Source organism: Xiphophorus maculatus, chromosome 6, assembly GCF_002775205.1.
Source record: "Xiphophorus maculatus strain JP 163 A chromosome 6, X_maculatus-5.0-male, whole genome shotgun sequence".
NCBI classification, from domain to species: domain Eukaryota; kingdom Metazoa; phylum Chordata; class Actinopteri; order Cyprinodontiformes; family Poeciliidae; genus Xiphophorus; species Xiphophorus maculatus.
The window spans coordinates 15,582,322-15,601,998 of NC_036448.1; the positions used below are offsets into that span (position 1 = coordinate 15,582,322).

The 19,677-nt window shown below is 40.2% G+C and overlaps 1 protein-coding gene across 6 annotated transcripts in view; it reads right to left on the minus strand.

Annotated features, from left to right (window-relative positions):
* znf521 (zinc finger protein 521) overlaps window positions 1-19,677 on the minus strand; it is a 115,285-nt gene that overhangs the window by 24,259 nt on the left and 71,349 nt on the right. For all 6 annotated transcript variants that reach the window (XM_023335005.1, XM_023335004.1, XM_023335000.1 and 3 more), the window contains one exon: window positions 759-890. In XM_023335005.1, coding sequence (XP_023190773.1) covers window positions 759-890 — 132 coding nt within the window. The remainder of the gene's footprint in view (window positions 1-758; window positions 891-19,677) is intronic.

Genomic DNA, 19,677 nt, shown 5'->3' on the forward strand with positions numbered 1-19,677 from the left:
GTCTACGTATATACAACATGTTGTGTTTGGAGGAAAACTAATACACAAATACATCATGGAGTGGGGATGTTTCATTTCAGCAGGGAGATAGAAACTGTTCAGAACACATGATACAAAGAATGAACTTAAATAAAGGAAGAAAACCTGTTAAAAGTTACAAAAGACTTTATACTGGGGTGGAGGTTCACCATTCCAGCAGGACAGAATCCCTAAAAATACAACTATATCAGTGGCTTGGAGCATGTTCATATTCATTATCAGAATATATTTGACCCTAATCTGATCATTTCTGGTAATGTTTTTAAATGGTTGCTAGCTGTTCTCAATCAAATATGACAAAGCGTGATCTATTTTTCAAAAAGAATTGAATAAAATCTTTAGTCTCTAGATGTGGACATGGAGACAAACCCCAAAAGACATGCAGCTGTGACTGCAGCAAAATGGACGTGTGCTAAGAATTAACTCAGTGCTTGTTAAGTATGCGCACTATGCCTTTTAGTATTTTATGTAAAAATAGCTTTAAACTACGTTGAACATTTCAATTATGCACTACCTTGTGTTGATCTATCCGATAGAAACCCCAATAAAATAAACTAAAGTTTATTGCTTTCATGTAACTACATTTTTATTATGACTGGTCAAGATATTGTACTTGCTTTTTAAATTTATTTTTCAAAGTTAACAATGACAAATTTCCCATTTATATTTTCTTTTTTTTCATTAATTCACTGGATTTGTCTTCAAGGTATTGTGCAAACCTGTAAAGCAGACAGGACACTTGAAGGTTCCCCCCATGCCCTCGAAGCTGTGCTCAATCAGGTGGCATTGAAGCTTCGCCGGTGAGTCGAATGACTGACTACAGAGCTTGCATTCATGGTTCAGTCCTTCCTCTGTGGAGAAGAAACAACACAAACACACAGAGAACTGTGAGTGGAAAAATAAACAGAGCATGAATGGCCAGGGAGCAGCAAAAGGTCTCACTCTAGACTTAACCCTAACACCAACAGTTTTTTTTCTCCTGTCTGGGATTTTCATGATTCAAACAGGAAAATGAAAAAAAGTGTGACCCTGTCCCATCAGACATTAATTGAATAGCCAGTTGGGATCTTAACTGTTCTAACTAAAGATTGTGGTGTACATCATCCTTTTGATTAACTTGCAGAAATAATGAATTATTTTTAGAATTTGCAAATTAAAATAACATCAAAAGAGGTTTAGATAGAGGAGAGGGATTTGAGATTTGTAGAATCAGAATTACCACTCAAGAGGATATTTTTGTTAAGAAGATCTTTCTATAATAATATCTTAATATCATCAATCTCCAGTCTGCTTTTTTAATAGGCCTGGATATTACATTAAAATTATATTATTGATGAATATAGTGATGGCTACATCAATCAAGATCAACCCCTGGTTTCCTACTATTCTCTTACTTTTTAATCAACTTGATGTCTCTAGCACTTTGACTGTTCAGAGGAGTTAGATCTAGTGTTGGAACAAGAGACATTGAAGATCTTGTTTTATTAGTTTCAAGCATTGATAAGATATCCAGCACATGAAACATAGTATAATAAACCATCAAATCGTGATACTGCACTCTTTGGTGCTACAATGTTAACATGTTAAAATGCAACCGGATGCCGTGTAACTGTTGGATTACAAACACATAAATCCATGTACATTTCAAAACCTCTACTAATAACTTAAATAGATTTCACAACTGTAAACTGCGCACTTTTATTTGGAGCAACCCGCTGACTCAGATTTCTAGAAAAAGTGCTCCTCTCCACTGTGTCAATAAAAGTGCTTTACACTCTGCCACAGGGCCAGACCGTGCACCATCAAACTCCTGGCAGAGCCCATCACTGCAGGTCTGGGGGTAGGATGGATACCTCAGGGGCTCATCCAGGGTTTATCCCCAGGTCTCCACAGCCCACTGCCCACCACAGAGGCCCTGGGTACCAGGAGCATGTATACATAATCAAGCTAAACAGCTGTGCGTGGCCGTGTCCAAGCAGAAAGTTTATTGTGTGTGTTATTTGCCAAATTAGGGAGAATGTAGCAACTAAAAACGAGACAATAGCAACCATAAATGTAAAACATCTTATTTGTGATCCTTTTTATATTTTACAGCAGGGCTATTATTGCAATCTTTTCCCACTTTATCAATTTATTACTACATTTGTATTTTCCTTTTTAGTGTTCGCAGTAAGGCTTTAGACAAAGTAATGGCATCTGTAAAAAATAGCTGCCATCACAGTTTCTTTGGCTTCGATTTGTTGGTGAGTGCCTGTGACAACTGGAACCCAACGATCCTTAATATTCCAGCAAAAGAAGGAAATTGAAACATTTCCTGCAGTGATGGAAGAAACATTGAGAAAGTATATAGATACTGAACTTTTGTAATATAGTGCCTTTTTACCAGATTTTTCCTTACATCATTTCTCAATAACATAAGTATATACTTTCTACTGAGCTTCTGATAATATATTTACTGCATGGAAACAAGCTGCAAGCGCCATATATCACCGTGTTCTCACAGACATCTCTGCTTGACAGGCAAAAACCTATCAAAGTAGTTCAAAAGGGAGCGAGTTGGTGTTGTGTTTGCTGCGATCATGTATTTGACAGATGAGTTACTCTGTACCCTACATGTGCATCTGAGTGTAGCACCAGGTATCAGCAAAAGGTGGGGGGTCTGGGGGAGACGGAGGGGGTTAGGGGAGGGTAGCGCGAGTGCATTCATGCAGCCGTGCAAGAGGATCGTTGTTCTCTTTGATCACCACTGTTTGCCTATCTGTGTTAGGATGTGCACACTTGCGGTCAAGTTCGCCGCAGCTTACGCGGATCCACTCCTCCACCATATGCGCAGCCCTCATTTGACCCTTATACACAATGCCATCCCTTTAGAGACCTGGCCTGTTTCATTATGCAGATAACGCCGCACCTGCATGACTGACCTTGTGCGAGCGAATGTCCATGTTTGTGTCTGTAAGCAGGTGCATGAGGCGAAAGAGGAGGTAGGAAGTTGAAACACTTCAATTTTAAAGGACAGGCCTGGTGATTTTGACAATCATAATTGGAAAAAAAAGTGGTACTTGGTCATATTTCAAATGAAATAGTATATGGAGCAGAATAATCACTGGCACGGGTCGCTGGTAGTATGAACTTTGTGGCCCATACTTAATTTCTCTCGACATATTTACCATGTTTTGCACTTATACTTAAGTAGCATATACTTCTGATGAGGTTTATACATAAACTTTTACACAGAGTAACGTTAAAAATTTCTAATTTGGAACCACATTTGTTCTGACTGAAGAATAATAAAATATAGATAATTGTTGAAATATATTTGAATAGTAATGTATTTAAATCTTGTTCTTTTTTGAGAGGTGGACTAAATGTGAAGATTTAGGCATGGAGAAGGATACCAAAGGACATATTGAATGCTAGTACTCAATATCCATCAGGAAGGTACAAAATGTCGATGAGGTGGGTGTGGATTGATGCATCATACTGGTATAAAATCCCATGACTGACAGCTCCATGCCTATGCTGGAAAGTATGAAATGCAGAGGCACAGCAGACAGACAAATTACAACCTAAACTACAGAGGTAAGAAATAATAAAAAGGTAAATGAACAGAAGTTGATGTCATGTAGAGGCAATTATTGATTTTTATTGAAAAAAAACCAAAAAAACCCCACAATTATTCTAGTGAATTTAAATTCTAGATGATTCCAGCAAATCTAAGAAGCAACAATAAATGGACAGAAAACAGAGGACAAACATTCAGATAAAGTTAGTCTAAGTGATTGCAGAGTAGGTTATGCTGTGTTCGGTCGCTGATGCAGCCTTCAGGACTGGGTTTGTATTCCACAAAGTAGCAGAGGCTGAATCAGGCTGGCAGCCTGTTTCTTAGTGAGAGCCAAGGGAGGAAGTCAGCTTCCTCACCCCTATAGCTGCCTCATTGGGCTGAGGTCACTTCCTTTTGCCCCGCCAGCCCTTCTCCAGGCCTGCCCAATCAGCAAGGCCCTGTGTGGGCCCCCACCCCTCTTAGAGCACCGTGCAGACTCTGGATATAGTTACAAGGCCACGGGGGACTGTCAGTCCTCTCTCCCTTTCTTTCTTTACTCCTCTCTCCCTCCTCCCACTCTGTTTTTCCGAGTCTCCCGGGTGTTCTTCGCTGCCACCACCCTGTCCCCCTGCACTCCTAAGAAAATCCTTTAGATGAGAACTGCTCCTGCGTCTGCTCCCTCTAAGCATCCCTGACACCAGCAAAGTAAGCCCATCTGCATATCCACAGGGTCTCGCGTTCCTGGGGCTCATGGTTTATGTATTTCACAGCTCCTTAAAACACAAACGCCTAATATCTCTCCCATGTGGAGGACAGGAGAGGGAGAGGGGAAAACTACTTTCACAAAGAATGGTCTCTATTTCTGTGTGCTGTTTACTTTTTTATCCAGGCAAAGAACTGCATGCTGTTGAAGGTTGTTTGGGAAGCAGAGTCTGGTGGATCTGGCTCTTATAGTTCAGCAGAGTTCAAATTGATGTAGGCAGAGTTTACTGAGCATAGTGTGCTAATTTTAGTTTGTAATACCTTGCAAAAGTATTCACAGTGCTGGAACTTTTTGAAATTAAAGCAATTCATTGTAGTTCTTGCTCTATGTTTTTGGTTATTCAACTGCCTTTTGGGTATACTCAAGTCTTTACAGCATTTAACATATGGATTTCCTCCTGTCATTGCAAATATAGATTTTCTTAGTTTATTCAAATCACAGCTCAAAACACCTCAGCCCATCTACAGTTACTTCTATTAACATTAGCACATTTAAAAAAAAAAAAAGAACAAAGCAATATTTTTAAACATAAACGTTATAAAAAAGTTAGTGTTAGTATTGACAATTATGACAACATGTGAAATAATTCATGGCATATAAAGTTCCTTAGCAAAGAACTGTATAGGTTGAAATAACTAATGATGAGTAACAGACTAAAAATAAAGTAACCAAAGGCAACCTTAATTTAAGACGATAGCGTGTAATTAAGTACAATGCAGGGGCATTGTTTAATTAAAAAATCTCCCTCATCTTATTCTGTTCCAAAGTCATCACTGTCCCTCACTACTTTTAAACAATTCTGCTGAGAAGCAGTTTGAATTAGAGCGCTTCGTTTTCCACGAGAAAAATCTGATACTTAGATTTACTCTCCTCTCTGGGGCACAGTGAACGCTTCTCTGAAGCTCACTATTAGAGGGACCCCAGTTGCTTGTGCGTCGCCAGAGTAGATGATATTAAGGACATCAATCTGGGCACTTCTTTTTGCAGAGAGTAATGAGCAAACAAGTGGGAGAACAAATTGAGAATATTTAGTAGACTTGAATGGGCTGTTTCAGAGAAGCGGACAGGGAGCAGACGTAGCGATCAAAGCTCGTCCTCTCAAACTAACAGGCCAAATCGAGGCTGAGTATCTATAATGTCAAATGTTGCAATAAAAGAAAGGAATACCTGCTTTGGATGAGCATGTTTTATGAGGAGCTCTGCCTTTGCCTCACCATCTGTCTCCTACTTTTCAGCCTGATGTTGGAGTTATGTGTTAATAAACCAACAAGAACTGCTGTTCAGCAGACTCGCTGCTGTACACACAACCCGCTGCAGGATGCTGGATGGCAGCAGAAGAGAAAGCTTCGGGCCTGTAAACAGTAGGTGGGTTTACTTCGTCTTCTCTCCACGGGAACTATCCATTAACTGATAATGGGGGGAAAATCTGCGTGATTAAGGCCCAGGGAATTATGGGTGAATACAAATTGACTCCACCTCCGTGTGGTGTGCTCTCTTGAGGTAGAAGCACTGCTCATAAGGCAAGAGCTCATTTCAGAAGTACTATGTGGCCCATTAAGGACCGGGGGAATGCAGAGTATGGGGGTGGGAAGGTGGTAGGTGGGAACTCAGAGGGATGGACTCCCCCTGGACCAAAACTGATTGGAGAACTGGTGCCTACGGGAAAACATTTTTAATACCTTCTTCCTGCCTCCACAGTTTAAGAGGAGCAGAGAGAATCAAGTTAGAGAATTTTCTTTTACATTGTCTTGCAAAACTATCTGTACACATTCAATTTGTTCACAGTTTGTAAGATTGCAAGCATCAGAGTCACGTTATTTTGACTGTTTTATGTAGTAGCACATCACAAAGTAGGGCATTTTTAAAGTGGAATAACAAAAATAAATAAAATAGTTTTGTTTTTTTTAATTAATCACAAATAGTCATTTAAGAGGTCTGGTGTACCTTTGTATTCAGTCCACTTTACTGTGACACCCCTAAATAAAGGTGGTTATTAGAGAACATTAGAGAACAAACTGAGTGCATTTATATAGCAGGGAGAGGAATCCTGGTCAGGGTTTAAGAAAAGATGGACAGAGCAAAATGCAAGGGGCAAAACTGGAAGAAGAGGAATTTTAGGCCACAATAGATTGAGGTGTGGACGGCACCCTTGTAGCAGAATGACACTAAACTTACAGCTCATGTTGCATTTCTTTAGATGAAACCATATTAACTTTCTAGTATCAATACTTTTGCATGTCTCTTTCATTGTGACATGATAAGTAAAATGTCCTAATTTACAAAATGTATGAAAATATCATTATGTAACATAAAGAGCAAGGGATATGTGATGATGCGTCAATTCATAAAAGTGAAAATACTAGGGAACGCTGGAGGACGACTGCACCAGGAAAGGATAAGCTTTAGTGCCGTAAAGACGAAGGATGTAAAATACATTTTCTGTTCTGTGAGAGGAAGGTACAGATAAGGTAACCCAGGTAGTGAAGTGCTCATGATCCTGTCCCAACTTTGGATTATTTCCAACCTGCAGAGGGAGAAGGAGGGGTGAGGCTGTGACATGTCAGCAGTGACGCCCTCACACAGCAAGAGCAGAGGATTGTGGGGGAACGAGACTCTGAGACAATGTCAGCTCTGATGCATGGCAGCTCGTTGGAGGTGCTAATCAGAGCAGGGCTAGGCCCCTGCTAGGATCAGGCGCGCTCTGCCTACATTAACCGCTTCACAGCTCCCCTGGCTACCAGGCCAGAGGCAGAAACACCAAAGTGACAGGTTTTTGTGTTGAGATAAACATGCGTAACGCTTCAACGACTGTTACAAAGGGTTTAGCCAAGTAGAACACCTTTTGGATTTCACAAAACATGAGGGACAAAATCATGAGGACACTTTCTCCCTTTTCACAAACATACCAAGTAAATTTATCTTTTTTTGAATATAGAAAGCATTCATCTTTTCCCACCCTATTGTCTCTTTGAAACAACTAAAGACTTTATTCAATCTCAGAATGACATAACAAGCCATAAATTCAGATTTGTTTTAAACAATTTTAGAAAACAAACCAAACACATACCACATATAACATACGTGGTATGTTATAACATACGTGGTATGTTATATGTGGCTTTGCATTACAGCCATTTTGGCTTGTTTTTCATCGGTCAAGTCAAATGATGTGTTTTTATTTTAAATATTGTACCAAAGCCTCTAATTTTAAACAAACATGTACCCCCTCTTTTTTTGTTAATGTGTATTATTTATTTATTTATTACAAACAGAACTAATGTATATAGTCTTCTAGTGTTTCAAACTGGACATGTCTCTGCATTACACATTCAACAAATGTGTAATGCAGTTTTTCTGTGACAGGAAGTAGCACGAAGAGCACCAGAACATAACTGATGTGGCTACGCTGTGGGCTCTCACAAGGCGAATCTGTCCAGCCTCCATGTGCCAAACAATGCGGCTTATTTCTTCTAAAGTTTTGGAACAAAAACCGTTTCCTTAGGTGATAATCAGTAACAACATAGTAGTGATGACAGTGTGTCACTGTTTGCTGGTGTACGTATGTTATGAACGAGGACAGGGAGACATAAAAAGAGAAGTAGAGACATAAACACATGTCCTGCTGTTAAATTTACTGAAGGTGTTAGGAAATAAACAGAGATCTGTTCTCTACAAATGCTTCATAAATGTATTTAATATTTCTCTGGAGTAAATATAAAATATTATGTTTTTTTTGTATTATTTCTTGGCTTTATTTGAAACAATTTACATGCGTGTGTGGGGTGTGTATGTGTTTATATAAAAGTAACGTAAAGACTAATGGGTCAGCTACCTTTTTTATTTTTAAATTTTATTTATTTTATTATTAATTGTTTACCAAAGTTCTTAGTTGTACTTAAAAAAAACTAACAAAAAAAATTTCTCGGGTTAAATAATAGTAATAAAATCTTCAGCAGTTCATAGGTAAATAAATGTGGAAAATTCAAAATCCTTTATAACGTTTGGAAATTTCTGTCTTTTTCTCTTAACAAAAGTTTAAATCTGGTTCATTTTTTCATTTCTGTCACAGTCACAGGAGTATACTGATTTCAATTATCTTAAAATTTTTCATTTTAATAAATTTTATTATTTTTATTATTTTATGTGTTTGATCTCGAGATAGATATGTTTACAACAAACAGTTGTAAACATATATTGTTATTAAAAAGGCAACCTGTTTGTATTGGTGAGAGTAAAGTGACGATGAATTTAATATCAGTAATAATATGGATAATAAATTTCTTGAAGTGTCTTAAAAGATAACACCTTTTTTTGTTTTTTTTAAAATAATTTTAGTTGATGAAGCACTTCCATTTTTATTGTCATGAAAACACTATTACTACTTTATTTTGAAAAAGGGGAAAAAAAACAAGGACAAGATCAAACAATTTCTTTTTGACAAAAGAAGAGAAAAAACAATAGAAGACTGAAATATAAACTGCAGTCATCCAAACAAAAATGAATTCTTGCTGAGGTGGAAAACTCTCTTCTCTAAAGGAGTGTTCTGCCAAAAAGTTCACTGGTCTCAGCAGTCATTAGAAATCAAACCTATTTGAAATGTTTGTATCTCTTTTACATGAGCACTAAAAGTGTCTATGAAATGTACATTTTAGAATTATTGTAAAAACTTTTTCATATTATGAGTGCTGAAAGAGCTCCCGCAAAACGATACAGCTGTTCATGCTCACTCAACTCATTGCTCCTTTCTCCTTTGGATCTATTCTAGAAATTGAGATATCGTTCAACTTGGCATGCTGAGATCGATTTCCAGGTCACATGCAGGAGGACAGAGGGAAGAGAAGATGGCTGTGTGCAAAAAAAAAAAAAAAACACAGCTCAGAAGAGATTTGTGAGTCACTTCCTATTTGGTGTCAGGTAGGACAGCTCAGTTTTTAGATTTTTAGCTGGTGTCCAACACATGACTTACATCTGGTATATTATCAAACTGTGGCTTGACTTGTCAGAAAAAAATTGTTCTTATCACTACTATGTATTATGTGTTTTAAAGATATCTTAAGTATGTTTCATATTACTCAGAAATTGGTTTTACTTGTCATCCTACAAGTATACTTGCAAGTGAACGTAAATTAATATAATTTCAGTTCCTGATGACAAATAATTTGTTGCATTTTGAGTCCAATTTCCATCCCGGTATATCATTCCTGGGTGGGAACCCTAATGTCAAATTAATTATGTACACGGGGAAGACAAAGTTAGACTTGGAGATGAACTGGTAAGAATACTTAAAAATGTTACGTTTTCACAGATAAAAGACATTTAACAGCACAAAAAACAATGTGGTGTCTAGTTTGAAGAGCTTTAAAAAAATGCTTTACCCTAAAATCTATTAGAATATGCAAATGAATGCATACAAAATATATTATTTTCTTAGCATTTCAGATTTTTCTCAAAAAACAAAAATAGATGATAATTTTGTTCTTTCAGCTTGAAGGTATTTATTTTTGTAATTTTATTTAAAAAATTACATTTTTGTTTGTTTTACAAACAGGCTCAAAATTATGAAGGGGTTGTTAATGTAAATTTATTCAAGGAGTTCAGTATGTCATAGGGTCAGACTTTGACCACTAGGTGGTGGCAAAGTGCTTCCAACATGATCCTCGGGATGTGTTAAATAAGCATTTACTTGCACAAGTCAGATTTACATCTTAGCTGTGTGATGATTTCAGGCAAATTCGTAACAATAATGACTGCTAATGATAGCTGTGGGGCTATTAGGGGGAGCTAAAGCTAGGGAAAGCCCTTGAAGAAGAAATCCAGTAGTAGAACTTGATATTACAACTTGCACTTCTATTTGCAGCTTTAAAACCCCCATCCTATGTCACCAAATCATTTTTTATGCTTAAAGTGGAAAAAAAAACACAAACGCTAAAACATTTGACCAGTTGTACAGTGCGTAGGTCACTGTGGCTGTAGAGAGAAAAAAAAGAAGGGAGAGATCCAGAACAAGAAAGGTGAGAGGCAAATACGTGCTAACGAATGATATGTAGGCGCAGCAGCTGCAGGCAGGTACGGAGGTCCATTGGGGACAAACAATGCAGGCTGCCTGAGATGGATTGCATGGAGTGCTGGACCCCCTACAGCCACACACAAAAAATACCACTACACTGAAATGCTCTAATTTACTCCACACACATATCTATTCTAAACTACAGGGCCTGTTTGTGTTCAGGAGGAAGTAAAGGTCAAGCCTCTTTGCCCTGACTTTCTAAGACTGGATAAAAGTTGGTGTACAAAGTGAGGATTACAAATAAGCAGGGAAACAATAAAACTTTCAGGAGCTTTTAAAAAAACGAAGTGAGGCAGTACTTTAATTTAGATCTCTTAAGAGTGAGTGGCCTGAATGTAAAATGTTAATTATGGGCACATGCTGGACTTTTTTCTTCTTCTCTTTTTTTTTTTTTACATCTTCTTTCTGCAAGCCTCACTGTGGCATTGTCGGGCTGAGGTATGAGGGGTCTTTGGGGTTCGCGGTCCACACAAAAGAGCAAGGAAGGAGAGTGTTGAAGAACGGCCCCTTGGCTGGGCTCACGGCATGGAACACTGTACAATTAGCCAGCCCCTGCGTTCTGCCGGCTTATAATTATCAGTGCTTGCCTTAATTGACTCCCTTAGCCTGATGCAAAGGGAGCACCCCCCTCCACTTGCCCCCCTTTCTTTAAACCCTTTCTCCCCCCTGCTAGATGCGGGCCGCCAAGCGCCATGCCAGGCTCTCCAAAGTCATTTAGAGAAGCGCTCATATTTTCGACACAAAAAAGGGGGAACATTTGGTGAGAGAGAATTCATCATCAGGTGTCTAGAGGTTTTCCTTAATAGAAAAGCTGAATCCCACTGAGCGCGCTCCGTGTAGCGGCCAGCCACGCATGCTCAGGACCAGCAAGCCGCCATTCGCAGCGGGCCACAAGACATTAACATAATTTTATATAACACAGGCACCCGCACTGGAAATTTAATACATCTCAGCAAATACGAGACAGCCGTTTTGCATAATTTTTTTTTCTCTTTCTTCCCTTGCATTCACTCTTCCTCCTGGCTCTATCTTGTCCTCCTTCCATGGATCTCTCCCATCTTCAATCCTCGACCTGCCTCCGTCTCTCTCTTGCTGCCACTCTGCTTTGCCCCCTCCTCTTCTTACACCGCCACCCCTCTTTCCTCACCCCATGGCGCTGCTCTCACTAGGAGAGGGGAAGTTCATTACCTCAGCTAAATCAGAATTAGTCCCTTCATTTTGACGGGGCGAACTTCATTAGAAAGGCCCTTCCTTAATCCAGCAGGGAGAACTGATGAATCTACATGGGGGCAATAATTTGCTTCACACAGCACATTCAGCCATTTCCTCCACACAATCTCCCCCCTTTTCTTCTCGCCGCCTTTCTGGCTTTTTGTTCTTATGGCTACATTTTATTAGGTCTTCAACAACAACAAGGATGACTGAGAAAGGAAAACACCTGCATATAATTAACTAATGGCAGCAGAGATGGGGTAAAGAATGAGGTTTGCAGTTTGGAATGTCCTGTCTCCCAACAGACTTTAAGGATCTCTGGAGCAGCGTTAGTTATCTTGGCTGACACTTAAACATAAGCAGAGAGAACACAGATGAGAGCAAGCTGGGTCTGTGGGCTTTAAGGAACGATTCAATCTGGTGTTTCAAGCACTGAGTTTCTTAACACATAAAGTGCCTTGGAAGAGTATTTATACCCCTTCATCCATACCCCTTTAACTTTTCCATTTTCTGTATTTTACACAGATATTATATGATTGCTCCTCACAAACTTAGACATACTGTATATGTAAGGAAACAGATTTATGGTTTTCAACATTTTGTCCAAATAAAAATTTGTAATAAGGTGTGCATTTGTATTCATCCACCCTTTACTTTGTTACCCCGGAATAAAAAAAGTAAGGCACATTAATGTGAGAAGCAACCAAGAGAGTCATTGTATCTCTGGAGAGCACCAGAGATTCATGCCTGAAATCAACAACAAAACAACTCCTTAACGTTCAAATCACAAGTCTGTCATTTATGGCAGAGTAGGGAAAAAAAGTAGTCACTGATGGAAACTTAGAAGGTGCAAAGGAAATTACAATTTTGGTCACAGAAATATGAAAAAAACACCTGAGTTATTGGTAAATATTTTAAGTGTTTTATTTTGATCTATCACATAAAACTGCATAAAAAAGCAGTCTGGTGTGTGACTTTAATGGCTCAAAATGTGAATTAATTCAAGAGGGGCAAGTGTAGAGGCACATGCAAGAGAAAAATCTAAATCTGAGCCATCTTACACTACATCTTCCTTTCATGCTTTCTTTGTGTTTTTTGGTTTTCTTTTTCTTCATATAGAAAGAAAATGTTTTGCAAGCTTCTCTGCAGACACAGAGCTCCAACAGTGGTTTAGATTCTCGCAACAAAGTAGAAAGCGAAGAGATGTGAATCAGGACAGACAGCCCCTGACTGCCATACCACAGCGCCTGGTGTCAAACAGATGTGCAACTTGGCAGCTATGCTCCCCAGAAAACAGAGAACCCATGGATTTCAGGGTGGTTTTTAGTCGTGCTGCCCTCCCCATCTTTCAGCACTCCTCCTGTCCCCCCAAACAGTCTGAACTCCCCCACACTGTGCCCCTGCCGTCACCCTCCCTCATCACCTCCACACAGGGGTCCCCTGACAGGTAATCTTGTCCCTCGAATGTGAAATCTCCGACAGCGATGCCCCGCGCTCTTACCCCCTGCCTCCTCGGCTGATGGGTAAATTGGAATGGCGCACCCTGCTGGCGCGGAGAGCTCTGAACAGACAGCAGTACACACGCTGGGGCACCCCCCTCACGCGCTTCTGTCTAATATAGTGGACATGCACACTCGTTTTCGAGCTGTGATATCTATGCACAGACACATGTCCATGCACGTATGTGCGCCGGGAACACAAAAAGCCAAACGCTCCAAAGCTTTAGGTAAACCACATACGCAGCCTCATAAACACAAATACATACAGATGCTCTGCGTGTTCAGTCCCATCTGCATACAGATTGGATACAAAATAAAAAAAAGACACAGATACTGAGCTGAGTCAATATATGTTGAAATTTAAATAAGCATCATCTGAAATGGCTCAGCTTGTGTCCTTTTTCCAGAAACTGCACCTGATTTGTGTTGCCATGGTTTCTATTATGTGTACACCGTTGGGGAGAAGAGAGAAAATAGATGAAAAAGTAGAAACTAGAGAATAAATGTGCATGTTTTTTAGCGCCCCATGCGTGGATATGGTAAGCACTACTAACTCTGACGTTTACAATAAGGATACTGTAGCATCAATTTTATTACTAGAAGAGGAGGTTGGTTTCTTCTTTTAATCAGCCATGGTTTCTAAGAGGCTGATTAAACTTTGCCTCCCTCTCTCTTTCTATTCTGCTCTGCAGTCAATGTTATGAAGCGTGCATCTATGGTTGAGTCGACCCTCAAATCGCAGGGACATCCTAAATAGTCGGTGGGACCTGAAGGGGCTAAAGATCACTGTAGCAGAAGCCACAGAGGCCTCCCTGTCAAAGACGGTGCATTTGCGGTGGGGTGGGGGTGCAGGGGTGAAGAGAAGCCAGAGGGAGTGAGCCAGAGACATGACATACATTTCATTATGTTTAAACCAACTGTGGGTTCAACTCAGAGTCTTGGATTTCCAGCCCTGTCTCAGAGGATGGAGTAAGTGGAGGTGTAAGAGAATAGTGTTTTACAAAGAACACAATAGGTAGGTGGACAAAGGCAGGCAGCTGGACTAATTGCTCAGGAGCTTGTAGGGATATTTTTCTAAGTACCTCTGTTTGAAGCACAACTGACACACATTTGTGGAAAATCTCACTCTAGGAAAGATAATAAGAAGTGAAGCGTGAAAGCACTAAAAACAAATGTGTTATTATTTTTTTTTAAAATAAAATAAGCACATACGTATTAAGACACAGTGAACTTCTCTACTTTTATACAAAGACAAACCTCTATCGTCACCTTTCTAAAATAATGGCTTATGTCACTCTTAGCACCTTTTTCTTTCCAAAAGATGATTTAGGCAATCTAAAAAAAATACTTTTGGCAAAAAAATGCCTTAGGCCGTCATTTTAGGAAGGTGATGCTAAGTGGCCTAGTGCTACTTAATATGATAAAACACAAATCAGTAAACTATTTTAAAGTGTATGTAAAATTACAAATGTACATTTAAAAGAAATGTTAAAAATAAAAAAAGGTGTAGTATGCTTATTCTTCTGTGCCTCTTTACTAAAATAATATTCAATAAAACTATCTTCAAAAGCTCACCTGTTTATTACTGCATGGCAATATAAATTAATCTGTGAAGATTTAAGAGGTTTGTCAGAGAACATTATAGACACCATTAAAACTAAGGAACATAGAAGACAGGTTAGGAATAGAGATGGGGATAATGGTAAGGCTATAAAACAGCATCACAAAGTATTTTGAAGGTATCTTTCAAAATCAACATGACATCCATAAGTTGTAAACAAATCTAGCCTTTATGTAAGAGAGAAAAAAGACATTTTTAAAGAATGCCATGAAAAGTCTCAGTTGCAATAAACCATGCAGGGGACATGGTTTCAATCAATGGAAATAGATGCTCTGGACAAAAGAGACCAAATTTGAACTTTTTGGCATACTAACATATCAGCCCCCGGTGAAACATGGTGGTATCAGCATAAGGTCATTGTGATGCTTTTATTCAACAGGGACTGGGAATCAGGTCAAACTTAATGGGATGGTAAATGCAGTGAAATACAAGGCAATTCTAACAAATAAAACTCAAAATAAAAAAAATTAAAGGCTGCCCAAAGTGTGAGACTATCGGTCGGATGTACTTTAAAGTTTGTTATAATAACCTTATAAAGTATGAAAAGGTTAAAGGGGTATGGATGCTTTTCAAATTAAGCAACTTTTTTACTTCAAAAAAGGTCAAATGTAGATGGTTTAAATGACATTTCTTTGAACAAGCAAATGCAATCATAGAAGGCCGAAAGACTGGAGAGCATTGCTGATTTCAAGGATGTCAGCAGGAAGCTTTAAAGCGAAAGTTCTTCTGGACCATGACAACTTATGATTGTCAAAAGACGGTCCCAAAAGGAGTCTCTGGAATGGACAAAAGTGAGCGTGCTCAGACCAGGGTTAGGTTGTGGTGAAATGCCCATTCTGACTGAGGGTTAAGGGATTCTACAGCCTGACTTTGCCCCAGAGCTTCTCAGCTTTGAGGTTGTACATCTTTGCAGAGCAGCTGAAAGGAAAGATTTGCTGTCATTGCTGCTACATACTCAAACAAAATATGCAGTCTAACCCACTTTTATGTAAAAATAAATGCATATTGTTAATTCCTTGGTGTGTTGTGAAAATGGCTATAGAATTACAAAACACTGCTATTGTTGCTCGCTTGGGGGGAGCCCCAGCTCATTAAGCTTCAAACACATCATAAGTTTTGATTATTCCATCTACTTCATTCTCTTAATATAGTGACAAACTCCCGCTATTTTGTTGCCAATCTCCTTCCAGCTGTCACATCCTTTGAAAGATCACAAAAGCCTTTCAAACACGCTTGTGATACGTCGTCAGATTCACCAGACGTCGCTTGATTCCCCCATTGAATTTGTAGGATTAACTTGCGGAAGAAAACGTCTCATATTTCTTAACCGGTTGCTGTGTCTGACATCAGAGCATATGAGATTCTAGCGCACTGGTATTGTCCAGGGGAGGGAACCCTCACTCTAACCGTCAGCGCTCCACCAAGTGGGACAGAGATGATTAAAACACACCATGGCTGTGACTGACAGACTCCCCGCCGCTTCCAGAAGATGACATGTCTCCAAGTCGCTCAGAGAAACAACTCCTCTAATTTTAACTCCGACTGTAACACCGACCCCCACTGTCAAAACCAACAAAAAACAGCCATGCTGAGATTCTTAACCATAGTAAAAAGTGATAACAACCAAACAGAGAAATAAGTTTAAAAAAACAACAACGGAGAGGGAGGAGACAAAAGGGCTGAGAAGGTGCCATTTCCCTCCGGTGCACACAAACAGCAGGAACCTGTGAGCTTGTGACAACACCTTCAAACATTTCTGTTACTTTCACAGAAATATCTGATGCTGATGCTCCAGTGTGATGCTTCTGCAGCAGTCTTGTCCCAGCGCACGTTCGACTTGGCAACATCCTGCTTGCCAAAAAGAGAAAAAGAAAAAAAACACACACACAGACACACACACACTCTTAACTGACTGTGTTTGACATTTGTCATGACAGGAATACAGTGAAAGGAGGAAAGAAAAGGGGGGATTGAGAGATGGGAGTAGAGGAAGGAAAATGGAGGAATGGCAGAGGATGATGGATGTGTGAAATTGCTGGTGTGAAAGAAATCATTTGGCCCTTCTCCGCTGGTTGGTTGCAACTATTCCCCGTTATTTCTCGATGAGGAGGACGGAGCAGCAGTTCCTTGTTATTGTCATGTTGTCTGGCAAGCTTGGGGTCGTGTACTAAATGATTCACAGAAAAAACTGAATCTTTTACATTGGCGTCAGCGATTCAGCCAGGCGCCCTTGTGGGGGAATTCTTTTTGTGTGTTTTTATTGAAGTCTGCACTGAGCGCGCCCAAAAGCTCTGACAGGGGGCCCCCGAGGGCGCTTGTCTTCACCTCCAAATCATAAGATGGAGAGACGAAGCTCCCTCTGTGCTCTAAATTATACCCCTCAAAACCCCCTCTTGCACACAGAGTTGCAACCCTGCCTTCCCCGATCCCCTCCATCCCCCCCAAAATAAAACAGAAGCAGAGAAGAAAGGCCCTCAGTAACACAGTCCCAGTGGAAGGGGCTCCCACGATTGCATTGAACTGCTGGAACAGCTGACAGACTCGATGCGGCAGGTCTGTTCCCTGCGGTCTGTCAGACTTGGTGCTACAGCCTGATGGTTAGTACTTCTTGATGTGGCCTCATTGCTTGCCCCTTATATGACACTCCCCTCCGCCGACCCAAGGAAGAACCGTGGCTCTACCTCATGGCTCCCCTTTATGTTTCATAATCTCTTACTTTAGTCCCAGATAAGTAGAAGACCTGTGAGAGGCTCCTGGCACGCTCAAAGGAAGTAAAGGGGAGCAGAAAGGGTTGTGAAGGGGGTTGGTGTAATTTGAGAAGTGGGCACAGCTGCACAAACAGAGGTATCGTGGAATTTCTGCCTGCATGATGGAATTGACTTTGCATGAATCGCCCCCCAAATTAGCCCATTTTCCACATGTCTCCATGAATATGACAACTAATCCAGTATCATGGGTATAATGCTGGAGCTGGAGCTGGAGCCGCAACGCCAGCCCAGCGTAGCTTGTGTGTCTTTTCTCGAGCTGTGAAATTCTCCCTCTCTGGCCCTTCTTGGCTAAAGACCTCATCCAAGTCCTGCTGCCTGACCTGTCAAAAGCAGGCCCCCTTCCCTCTCAAATGCCCAAACAAAATAAACCAACAACCGCTGGCAGGGTCAGAGGGCAGCTGCTCTGGGTGCTTGGACTCTGGTGTGCCCTCAGATTGGTGGAAAGGGCAGTGAGTAAAAAGGGAATCTTTTCAAAGTTAAATCTCCAGCTGATGGCTTAGAGCTCAACACCCCACAGTTTGTTTCTCTCGCTGCTGTCAGGAGTTTTGCCTGAGCCATTTGGAAGGATTAGAAAAAGTGGGGGAAGAGGGAAATTCGACTGGGCAGAGCGTGTGTACCGCAGGATCTGAGTGATGGCTCCAAGACCCCTTGGAGAGTGATAAACCTTTGACCTTGACAGCCCCCTGTTGTGACCCCTGACCTCTGGCACTGTGCCACAGAATCAGGAAGACAGGTGCAGGCAGGAGAGTGACCACATCCCCATCATCTTGGCCGAAATCTCACTCAACTGACCTACAGTAGCTGTCCTGACGGCCTGGACCGAGAAAGCTATGCTTGTATAATTCCTTGAACTTTTCTGCATTTTATAATGTTGCCACAACAAAGTTGAATGTATTTTACTGGAATTTTAGGTGATATACCTACAAAATATAGCACATAATTATGAAATGGAAGAAAAGGAAACCATACTTTTAAAAAAGTATGCTAAGCATCTGAAAAAGTGTGGCACTCATTTGCAGTCATACATTCCGAGTCAACACTTTGCAAAACCCTTTTGTTTCAATTATAGTTGGAAGTTTGTTGGGGTATGTCTCTACAAGGTTTTCACACAAGACGTTAATATTTTTACCTATTTTTTGTCAGATACTTTCAATTATATCCGAGTTTGTAGTTTAACTGGGTTATCAATCTTCTTTGATCTACACCAATTATTCTTAGTTCTTTTCCTAAGGGCCCACTGTCCTTCATGTTTTCAATGTGTCTTTGCCCCAGCACACATGACTCAAAGAACTGCATTGTCTGCTCAGTATGTCATCAAGTGCTGCAGAAGCTTAATAATTGCCATACATTTATGTCAAATGTGCTGCAGTAGGGAAACACTTAAAACAAGGGATAGGGTTAGTTAGCTCAGTTAGGACAGTGGGCCGTCCAGAATAGAGAACCTTTGTTTTAAACCACTGCAATGTTGATGTTGTTTGACGGTGGAACCACTGTATTCCTGGGTCTTCATAACTTCTTCAAACTTGTGAGGTCTTCATAGAACAGGTGGATTTATGCTGAGATTCAATTACACACAAGTGAACATTATCTACAAATGTTCACTTTGTAGATAATGTGAACATTATCTAAATATTGTCAAAATATTTCACTGGATTTTATTTAGATGTAGTAATTGAGTTCAAGGAGAAGAAATTGGTTTTTGAACGCTTCATCATTTAAACAAGCCATGACAATACTAGAAAAGTATTTGGCAGGTATACCTTAAACAAAGATGCAGTTGTAATAATTGCAACTGAAAACTCCAAAACTAAGAAAATGCTATAGAGAACAGCTCAAACAAAGTGCTTAGTGAAAAGATTAGTTGTAAAAAAACCCCTAATTTTAACATAACTAAAACAGGGGTGTGCATAGGGTAGAGGCATGATGACACATCATGAGTTTTTCTTAGCTAAAGCAGGCACGAGCACCAAGGTCGTGCCAGTCCATCTTTCTACAGATTCCTCTCCACTCCCCAGGCACTTCCCTCATGTATTTGGCCCAGTGATTCAGTGCCTTGCATTAAGAGCAATTCACCTGCCTCCAGCATCCCAGCGGCACAAGACCCCTGGGGAAACCAGGTGGAGCATAAAAAAGTTCCACATATGGTAAAGTCAAGCTGCTCGGAGGC